At 43.4% G+C, this 10,835-nt stretch overlaps 2 protein-coding genes across 2 annotated transcripts in view; one reads left to right on the top strand and one right to left on the bottom strand.

The window, feature by feature from the left end:
* esamb (endothelial cell adhesion molecule b) overlaps positions 1–6,870 on the top strand; it is a 34,269-nt gene extending 27,399 nt beyond the window's left edge. Inside the window, exons 5-8 of the mRNA XM_076100077.1 lie at positions 1,145–1,189; positions 4,096–4,218; positions 4,320–4,449; positions 5,562–6,870. Of these exons, the coding sequence (XP_075956192.1) occupies positions 1,145–1,189; positions 4,096–4,218; positions 4,320–4,449; positions 5,562–6,003 (740 nt within the window). The 3' untranslated portion in view covers positions 6,004–6,870. The remainder of the gene's footprint in view (positions 1–1,144; positions 1,190–4,095; positions 4,219–4,319; positions 4,450–5,561) is intronic.
* Positions 6,871–6,971: 101 nt separating this feature from the next.
* On the bottom strand, positions 6,972–10,788 carry acad8 (acyl-CoA dehydrogenase family, member 8). The gene is made up of 11 exons (XM_076100075.1): positions 10,569–10,788; positions 9,979–10,079; positions 9,684–9,853; positions 9,242–9,351; positions 9,059–9,135; positions 8,827–8,964; positions 8,562–8,697; positions 8,043–8,140; positions 7,783–7,935; positions 7,588–7,690; positions 6,972–7,460 (listed from the first exon to the last, which is right to left on the bottom strand). The coding sequence occupies exons 1-11, from the start codon at positions 10,771–10,773 to the stop codon at positions 7,405–7,407; spliced, it is 1,347 nt and encodes a 448-aa protein (XP_075956190.1). The 5' UTR covers positions 10,774–10,788; the 3' UTR covers positions 6,972–7,404.
* Positions 10,789–10,835: the final 47 nt, after the last annotated feature.

Consider the following 10,835-nt stretch of genomic DNA (forward strand, 5'->3'; position numbering starts at 1 on the left):
ACCTCCTCTGCATGAAAGCACTTTAAATGCGCACAAAGGCAGATTTTAAAGAATTGCAATTTTCATTAGTTTTTTGGGGTTGAGGAACGCTTGCACAACAACTGCGGCAAATCTTACACCGGCTCCTTGTGTCCTGTTCAGGCAACCTTGTTAGTCACATTTCTACCCGATTAATTGCGTTGTTTTTGGAGAGAAAAGGCGGCGGGAGCAAAGTTTGTCTTTAGTCAGGTTATTGCCAGCCAGCCTAATTTCCTCGTTTACATATATATGTGTCAAACAGAAGCAAAAATAATAGAGAGATTATCTGTGAGCCTGTTTATGAGCAGGTCTAAATGTCACGCACCTTCCTTACATGCAGATGATGCTAAATCCCTGTTGTCAGGACACATTCTTTGATCATCAGTCCCAGACGCAGCAGTGGGCTTTCCTCATAGCAGATGCACCTCAGAGGACGATCCTTGGGCAGGCCATAACATGCGGCACAAAATCCTCTTTACAGATTGAGACAACTCAAACCACGGCATGCTCCTCTCCCAGTGTGCATGCTCTGCTCCTGCATGCTTCCATTGTTGCATTATTTGGGAGATGTTTGTTTCCAGATGACGCTGCAAAGAGAGCACCATCTGTTTCTGAGCAACGGCGGGACTTAGCCTGATTGATTGAGTATTGACTTAACTGCTTTGATCTTTGGCCCTTTATCTCTTTATGGCAGAAAAGTCCTCAGACTCAAAACATGAAAACTACTTCCTCTGATTGACTCAGGGGCCTACATCCCATGTGCGTCTTCACCCTCTTACATGCCATGGACACTTGAGTTCAAACCCATCTTTTTATCCGCCCTCGCTGATGTATGCTCTCTCTGTGACTCTCCATGACTCTCATCTCTTTCAGCAATCTCTCTCTCTCTCTCTCTGTGTTTTCCCTCTCTGCTGATCCTCTCTCGGCACTTCTCATTTCCTGTTGACCTTGGTGCCTAATCTAACAAGCCCCATGTCATTACTTGATCAACCCCTCCTAAGAGGCATAAGTTGGATTTGGGACTTGACTCCACCCCCCCCCTCCCCATCCTGTTTGCGTCACTCCTTCCCTACCTCTCATTAATGCTCACTCACTCTCTCTTTGCCATCTTTCCTTCTGCAAAAAGAATGGAGAACCTGTCCCCAGCCCATGCTTGTCCTTGGGTTCATGGGTAAGGGTTTTCACTCACACATTTTCCACTTATCTCCCTTAACTCCCATCCCACCTGAGTCAACATGTCACTCCTCAAATCACAGCCTCTGAGCTGTAGACGGAAAACATGTATGAATCCTTATAGGATTACATAAAAAAAAAAAAAAAGATTATGATCAACATCAAAAAAGGAAAAGGAAATAAAACAAAAGGTGAGCATAGCTGTCAAAGCAGGTAAACGTTCTTAAACATTTACTATCTCCTTGTACATTCATTGATTAAAGAATGTGGATGTTAGAACTCTCAAGGAATAGCAGCAGTTTATCCCCGCTGTAATCTTAAACAGCTGTTTCATATTGGAAATAAAAATCCAGAATGAAAATAATATGAGACTTGAACATTAAAAGAAGGGTTGAATTTGTTGTTAATATTTGTGGTATGTGTGTTGTGTTAGATTTAGCTGTCTCCCCATTCAGTCATCCTTTTGAACCAGAGGACACAATAAGATAATAATAATAATAATAATAAGAGTCCATCGTAGGGCTGAAACTATCAGTTTATTGGTGACCGAAAATAATAACTCAAAGGAACAGTTTGACATTTTGGAAAATAGGCTAATTTCTTGTTGAGAGTTAACTGGTTGGATTAGAATTAGAACATCAATACCACTCATGTATGTACACACGTTATACAGCGAGCTAAATTAAACGAGAGAAATTGGTACTGCATTCTGTTTTTGTGAGTGGTCTTTTACATTAATTATGAAAACTAATCCACCGCAGCTCGGAACGTTTGGGTGTCACGTGAGGCAGCCGACTCCACCGCGAGCTCCATATACGTTAATCACGCGTCATGTGTCGGGGCTTAAACAAACGCTGCTCGGTGACCTTGCAGCGTCAGCGGCTTCATTCTGACTAACGCCCCCGTCATGATATGAGGTAGCACCCTCTGTATCCGATCGCTGCGCAGGCTTGAACCCAGTCCAAGCTCCGAGTCAGCTGATTTTGGTCCAGCTGCTTATCTGTCACAATTGGGTTTTGGTTCTTCACAGCTGGTTTTTTTTCGAGCTAGAGGATTAAATAATCGGAGAGGGATAAGTGCATATCACTCTCATCTGCCACTGTTTTATTTGGCACCCGCTTTTGTTTTGATATCTGAGGCACGGTTTTAATACTCTGGTCAAAAAGGTTAACAATAAAGTGATGATCTGTTTATGAATACCAGCTACTTTCACATTTAATCACTTTAGGGTGCGATTACACTGACTAACCAGACCAACACAGGCGGGTAATGCTCATCAGCAGCAAATTATAACAGATACTTTCTGACTTTTTCAATGTAGAGATGTACTGCACTTCTACTGGGGGCAGTGCTTTGTGTGTGCACCTGCCTACATTAGCCTTGCTCCCGGTGGTGCGGTAGCAGATGGTGCAGAAAAAAACCAAGAAGCTCAATCCACCCAACACCCAAACTTTGGGCACAATGATTGTTCAGGATGTTCTGGTCTCTTGCATTAAAATGTTGCTCGCTGGCACAACGTGAACCTTGACTTTTCATCCGGGATGATTTGAGTGATTGACTCTTGAGTGTGCCAGACGTGCACGAACACTTATAAGACACCAACCCACCCAAACAACGCATAAGAAGGGTGATCCCGCAAAACTGGCACACACCCACCCTCATTTTCCTCACGTTCCCCACGAAAGCAAAAAATGCACATCACATGAAGACATGCTGGGATGTGACGTTTACGATTGGATTTCAGAGGATTTGTTGCGATAAGTCCCTCATAAAGCTTGTTTATTTCTTGCAGCCTATGTTTGCATCAACGCAGCATTTGAAAGCCATGTGTGCTAAGAGGAACAGATTGTGTTGAATGGAAATACCCAGTTGAGACAGATGTGCACACACACACACACACACACTTACTGCTGTGCCATAACCTTGGAGTGAGAAGATAGTAAAACTGCTGACCGACATTATTGTGTAGCGGAATCCTCTGCAGGGAACCCATCCCAAACTACATACTGTAGATACTGGCTGTGGGCCAATAGTGGATTCAATTCTGGATTATGAGCGGTAACTAATGACTCAACATCGCCATGATATGTTGCACACATTGATGGTATAACGATACAGATGACTGTTCTACAAAATACATAATTATATCTGTAAACGAATAGGAAAATATAATCATTTTTCAATAAGTGAATTAGGAATCAGTGTATTTATTTAATGCATTTTGTCACAGCACGGCTCTCAGAGTTGGACAAAAACAGCAGACACACTAGTATACTAACGAATATATTCATTTATTAGGAGCAAAACGAGTCAAACCAATAGATGGGAGGAATCGGTAAAGTCAGTTGTGTTTGAGTGGAAACGTGCTGCAACAACATAAAGGAACCAACAGCTACCACATAAAGATGTGCGGTGAGAGCACATCTGCCCACAAACGACAGGCTGCTGCTGCTCTGGCTCACATGCATGAGGCACGCCAGGTGTGTCCAATCACCTTGATTACTCTCCCAAAGGTCTGCAGGCCTGGAGACAGAGAGCGCACCGAACGCACCAAGAAGAGGGGTCGTCGCAATTATATATTATATTATTAACAAACACACCAACATGCGGGTATACCTAAGTAAAAATGTTAATCCAACACAGCCCAAAACTAGCTGAACTCTCAAAAAGAAAAATACTTATTTCATTTCCTTTATAAACAAGATATATGAGAGGTTTTGATATAATCTTCACAGCACACACTTGCAGTAAAGTTATGTGTGTTACTTTTGCAAAGTAGCTCCCTAGTGTGTGATATTGTGGCGTAGTCGACTTGTATAATTTTCTAGTTTTACCAAGCCCTCTTGCACAGATCACATAAATATATGATGGGGACTCGTGTGTAACTGTGCGCTTGTTTCGCAGACGAGCGACACGGCACCCTGAGGCTGAGCAACCTCACTAAGAGCATGTCGGGGAAGTACATATGCCGAGCCAGCAACACCGCCGGCTCCGACAGCTGCTCCATTAACCTGGAGGTCATGACCTGTAAGCACACAGTATTTCTACTCCGCTACACACCCGTGTATTCATCACACAGCTGTGACTCCCATTCAGTGTTAACCCCCGATCTGTGATGCGTCTCCCAGCTTCCAATGCAGGCATGATTGCAGCGGCTACACTCGGCTCGATAGTGGGACTGGTGGCCATGGGGCTCTTCCTCATATTCATACTGAGAAGGAGAGGGGACACTGAGGAGGAGATGGCCAACGAGATCAAGTGAGAGTTTTAACTATACGCTGTAGGGTGGGCACTTTATTAGGTACACCTGTACAATCCAATGCAATTTAATACAACAATAACCTTCACCACGTTTATTAGGTTCCGTTCTTTTGGTGACATTGAGATGTGTAAAGGATAAAGGTGGTGTTGTACTGGACTGCATTATACTGAGAGGTTGTTTATATTGTCCTCTCTATTTACATACATGAGGGGGGCAGAATATTAGAAACACCTCTGGATCTAATGCAGTCCAGTACAAGATGTGACCTCAATGCTAAAACATATATAACACATTTATGACGGTGTCAACAAAACCTGATCACAGGTATCGTAAAAGTACTTTGAGGCAGTACAGTTGTATTAGATTGTACAAGTGTACCTAATAAAGTGGACACTGTGTGTCTGTGTGTGTGTGCTAAACAAGTTGTTTATTTGCAGCGCTGGAAAGACAATCAAAGTGTACATTTACTCAAGTAATGTACGGAAGTTTTGAGATACTTGCGCTTTACTTGAGTACTGCATTTCTTTGTTTCTTTATACTCAAAGGCAAAAAAAGAAAGAAGCAAGGAGGGAAGTGGCTGCACTCATTGCAATCATATTAAAATTACTTTATTTCTTTAGGGCACCACCAGACAGACGCGTCGATCCATTGAATTCAATAATAAGTAGGGCGAGTACTCACACGGTGCCCTTTTTGCATTGTTCCCTTTGTTAAATCAAAAGCAGCAGTCTATGCCTCTGCATTTATTAATTATATTGAGTTGATAAGAATTTTTTATTCATTAGGAAAAATCCTAATGAGTACTTTTGATAGTTCCTTTTGTTGACAATACATTTACACACAGGACTTCTATTCAAAAGTACATGTATTATGCTATAACTACTTTTACTTGTAGTATCAAAATATGTTGCTCTCATATTGTATATTCTGTAATAAATACTGTATAAGGTCATTCTAAAATCTACAAAAAGTACTTTTTTTCTTAGAACTCGATGTGAGTGTAAAGCACTGAAGCTGAATGTGTGTCGCCCTATTTCCTCGATGTGATTTTTTGATTTGATTCATTAATGAGATTCTGCTTCTTGTTGCTTTGCTCTCGGTGTCACAGGGAGGACGCTCAGGCGCCAAAGCGAGTGTCGTGGGCAAAGAGCAACACCGGCTCGGACATCATATCCAAGAACGGCACGCTGTCCTCCGTCGCCACCAGTCCGCAGCCCCGAGACTTCCACTACCCGTACTCGCCCAACGGCTCGGTGATCAACGCCTACCAGCTGCGGCCCGGAGAAGCCAGCACGCTACAGGGGCTTCCCGGTTACAACACGGGGGGCACCCCGTCGCGCAAACACAAGCGACCCCCCAGCACAAACGGGGGCCCTCCGCAGCTCCTGAGGAGCCCCGTGGTCGCCATCCCCAACAGGACTGAGGGGGCTCAGCCACAGGTGCCCCCCCCACTCACTGTGTCCCCACAGATCAGCTCCTCCACTCTGACGCGCATGGGAGCTGTAGCCGTCATGGTGCCTGCTCAGAGCCAAGCCGGCTCCCTGGTGTAGGACAGCGGCTCCGCATGGAGGGACAGAATGCCTTGAAATGGAAAAGCACCTTCTCCACCAACGCCTGGAAGGTTGTGAGAGAAGAAGACGCCTCGCAGGTCCCTTCGGTTTGCTCATTTCAGTTTTTTCTTTTTGTAAGAAATATATTTTTATTCCCACTTTTAAAAGAGACTTTCAAAAAAAGGATATCCAATAACGTTATGATTTTTTTTAGGCAATATAAATAAAACTGAGAGAGAGTTGTATAACTGAACACAGTGTGTCTGGATGCTGTCGAACCATAACGAACAGCTAGTTTAGAGTTTTGCTGTTCCTGCTATACAGTTGTGCTTTGGACATTTATATAAGTAAATATAAACCCATTTAACACACTTTTATATTTCCATCCGTATGGCTGTGTAAGGATCACTCTTCAGTCACTTCTCTCAGGCTAACTGCACTAGTTCAAAATCACAGTTCAGGTATTTCACCTTTTATTTTCTCGCTTTCTTTTGACCCACTTCTGTTCACGTAGAGATTGTCCGTCTGGTTCCATGACGTCTATGTCTGCCGAGAGAACATTTAGGAGTATGTTGCCTGTTACGGTCGTTGGAATGTAACCGAAAATAGTGTTGAAGTTAATGGTTTCTTACTATTCTGTTCAAAGGTGCTTGGTATAACATGATATAATTACTGTAAACATGCGAGGCCATTATTCGCTGGGATGGTATTAGACCAACCCTCCTGCTGATGGTGGTCTGGTTTTCTTGTAAGTATACTATAATGTGTTGGTGAGTTATTGAGGCTGAAAGGCTACATGTAGCACTTTTAATGCAGTTTTGATTGTTGATCAGTTTTCAATAAAGTGTTCTGGAGTGTTTGAGTTTAGCGCGACTGACTAATAACTTAACTCACGCAAACAATTCATATCAAATGTACATCATTCACAGTAGAGTGGGATTCAGGGTGACAATGAAAAGGCAGATTCATTTAATGAAAGCTGAGATTATTTAATTTGGAGTGTTACATTTTAATTACACAACCCACAATACACAACCCATTTATTTCTATCTGTGGCAGTACACACGTCATGTAACAATACAGTAACCATGAATATAAATAAGATCTAAAAGGCCACTTTAGGCACAGCTGCTGAGACTGCATGTGATATAGATATGTAATATACAGAGGAGCAACCATTCCCTGTCAACACTGACGTTGGTGTTAAACCCTTTTAAACGGTTTGTATCCACACAAGCAGCCTCACATGAAAATGTTTAGATGAAAAAAATCTACAAACTTTTCTAAACTGTTCTCAGGCTTGTGGATTTCCATGCCGCCAGTGTCGCTAAAAATGAAACAATTATTCTAGAAAAACCTACGTTTTACAATATGGTCCCTGCTAGAGCAACCAGGAGAGACTCATGACTCTGTCAGCAGATTTCGGGAAATGATCATCCTCATCACCTCATTCGTGCCTTTAGGGGAAACAAAATGAGAATAAAAAGAGTCACACAAACTGTGGTTGTTACTAAACAGAGCATGACAGCTGCCTAAATTATAAGGGAGTCATATTAAATCTGATACACAGTCAGACAGCCTCACCCTCTAGGATCTGATGGACTCTGATGTCTCGGACAAACTGCTGCACTGCGTAGTCCTTGAGGTAACCGTAACCGCCGTGCATCTGAAGAGCCTGGTTGCAGATCTGTTGAGCAAGAAGAGGCAGTAATATAGGGAAAAAATTAAACAAGGACAAACTTCTCTTAACTCTTACTTTCATTGCTCAGCATTACTCACGTCAAAGCACTCGTCTGTGGCAAAGAGTTTGGCCATGGAGCAGAGAGAGACGGCATCGGGCCGGTTCTGCTGCAGCGCTGTAGCAGCTTCACGCACCAAGAGGCGCGATGCAACCAACTTGGTGGCCATTTCTGCCAGCTTGAACTGAAGATACTACTCGCATCAACACGGACAGGGAGAGAGGGAAGGATGAATTCACAGTATCTCGCAGAAACGGTTTCTAAATACTTGAATGAAGGATCCTTAAAGGAGCTTCTTACCTGGTTGTTGGAGAGCGTCTCTCCAAACTGCTTGCGCACCAACAGATGATCCCTCGCTAGCTGCACACAGGCATGAGCCGCCCCAAGAGAACAGGACGCTGTTGGAAGAGCGTTTGTTTAAAAGCAGCTGATGGTTGGACCAACAACAGGCGACGTTGATACGGGTCGGTCTTCATATAGTTAGAAAACTGACTCTAATGTCGGTTACACAGGAACGTATCTAAAGTGCGCTAACGTTAGCGAACACAAGCTGCCATAAGATGCTGCTCACACCAGACCAAGAGCAAAGATGCCTTTTACTACTTTCGAATGACATTTTGAATTTATGAAGAGGAAGAATTTGTAATTTCTTACATGGTTTCTCTTTGTCAGCTTCCTACAAACATCCTTCACATTTTTTTAAAAGTATTTCCATGATTGGTGTGATTCCAATCATTTTCTCTAGCTATGGGAATACATCACACATCTGGGCATCATTAACTATAGTACAGTACACCTGAGTAGTGTTTTCCTCCTCACCAATATTAATTCTGCCTCCATTCAGGCCTTTCATGGCCATGTTGAATCCTTGCCCTTCCGCACCGAGCAGGTTGGCCACCGGAACGGCACAATCCTCGAATATCACCGCCCTGGTCGGCTGCGAGTTCCAACCCACCTGGAGAGCAGATCGAAAAACTCAAAGATTGAATCTTGAGAGACCGTGACTTACTTCTGCCATCTAGTGGTTACCTGCTAACACTAGCTGCAGAGCGAAACTATTAAATCAAACAACAATTAACTCTACCTTCTTTTCCTTTTTGCCAAAACTGAGGCCCGGGGTTCCTTTCTCTACCACCAGACAGGAGATGCCTTTTGCTCCTTTAGCTCCCGTTCTGCACATCACAACATAGACGTCTGTGTCTCCTGCTCCACTGATGAAGGCCTGCAGGGTCACAAAGAGACGACACGTGTTTCTGGCTCACCGTTTAAAAAGAGAGGATTCACAGTAACGCAGGCATGAACGGGGCTGCAGTCACCTTAGAACCATTCAAGATGTAGCGGTCTCCTTTCAGCTGTGCAGTGGTCAGAAGGGAAGCAGCATCACTGCCGCTGCCTGGAATCACAGGTTTGATAGGTTGCACAGAAAAACTTGAATTTGCAACATTTCTGAGTTTTTTTCCCCCCTTTCCTTATTCAATGTTTTCCATATAAAGACTGACCTGGTTCAGTGAGACAATAGGAAGCAAGCTTTTCCATCGAACAGAGGTCTGGACAGAACCTCTCCCTCTGCTCAGTGTTGCCAAAGGTGTCGATCATCCAGGCACACATGCTGCAAAGAAAGGAGCAGACTGCGAATTTGCAGGCAAAATACATAGAAAATATACATCACAGCTATTAATATAGTTCCCATTATGGTGGAAAGTGGTCACGATGGAGTTCATTTACCCAGTTATTTTCAGAAGATGAAAAAGCAAAGAAACAAATTTAAAAAATAAATCTGGATGGATGAATTGCCAAACACATTGTTTTCTACTGTATGTAGTTTGGACTTGTTGAAGAGTAATCCATCCTCTTGACTTAAAACAAGAACCTAATAATTAATCTTTCCATCTTGTTTTGATTGCAGGTACGTGCCATTAATGTGATATTGGGTGTGCTTACTTGTGGATACTGATGTAAGCTGTGGTGCTGACACATCCTGTGGACAAGGCCTCAAAGATGACGGACGTGTCCAGCCGAGAAAGACCCGTTCCTCCGACATCCGGCTGAACGTAGATCCCGCCAAACCCCAACTGGGCTGCCTTTCGCATGGTCTCCACTGGAAATATTTCCTGGAGGGGGAGGGGGGGGGGGGGGGCAAAAAAAAAATGAACATACCTACAGTTGATGAAATTAAACTAATTGCACATTTATTTGGACATTCCAACATGACAGCTCAATTTGAGCTCCAACACACCTTCTGGTCCCACTCGGCCATGTGCGGAGCCATTTCATTGGCTGCAAAGTTAAAAGCCACTTCCTGAAACTCCTTCTGTTCATCTGTGAGTCCATGAGCAGCTGTCAACAAAGAGCAGAGAACACACGGTACCATATTATTATATAATAAAGCACAGATTCAGGTGTAGTGTGTGCATGGTTTGAAATACATCCTAAAAGATGACAGGATGCGTTTATATGTCCAACATTTTGAATCATTTAAATATTAAATTATTAAACTCAGGTTTGCTCAAATTCCCTCACACATCACACAACCTGCCTAAAAAGAGGGGCGTTGCAAAACTAGCCAATGACCGCTAACAACGTCACAGGTAAACGTAATATTAACGTAATAAATAAAACCCTGACAGTGTGTGTGTTTACTTTATCTTGTTTTATCCAAAGTCAGAAGTGTGTGTGTGTAGGAGAGCAGTAAGAAGTGAGTACAAGCAGCGGTTATCTAACTAGTTCACTTGTCACCCGGTGCCATTGAGACTTTCTTTCATAACACACATCCTCTGTCGTTTAAACTGATGCCAACTGTTCACTCGTGCTTTTTTTGGGACTTACGGTCGACACAAGAAGCTATTCCTCTTCTCTGTGGACTTCTGTTAGAAAGTAAACGATGGTTCCTGCAGATGCTGGAGCCCAGTCTAGCGACTCTTCCCAGAGGTCCGACAGCCGCCATGTTTACCTCCACAGCGGTGGAGAGAACGGCCGTGCTTCGCTTCTTCTTCTTCTTCTTTGGTGTTTTACGGCGGTTGGCAAATAACATTATGGCGCATTACCGCCACCAGCTGGTACGGAGTGTGGATCCGGATTATCTTTCTTCAGTAG

The sequence above is a fragment of the Anarhichas minor genome, unplaced genomic scaffold (genome assembly GCF_050575085.1).
Source record: "Anarhichas minor isolate MPS153535 unplaced genomic scaffold, ASM5057508v1 ptg000026l, whole genome shotgun sequence".
Classification (NCBI taxonomy): Eukaryota; Metazoa; Chordata; class Actinopteri; order Perciformes; family Anarhichadidae; genus Anarhichas; species Anarhichas minor.

Coding starts and splice junctions, on each gene's coding strand:
- acad8 (XM_076100075.1), bottom strand. CDS start 10,773: ATGTTATTTGCCAACCGCCGTAAAACACCAAAGAAGAAGAAGAAGAAG. Junction 9,352..9,683: donor GCTTACATCAGTATCCACAA/GTAAGCACACCC, acceptor CTTTCTTTGCAG/CATGTGTGCCTGGATGATCG. Junction 7,691..7,782: donor CCACAGACGAGTGCTTTGAC/GTGAGTAATGCT, acceptor CTTGCTCAACAG/ATCTGCAACCAGGCTCTTCA.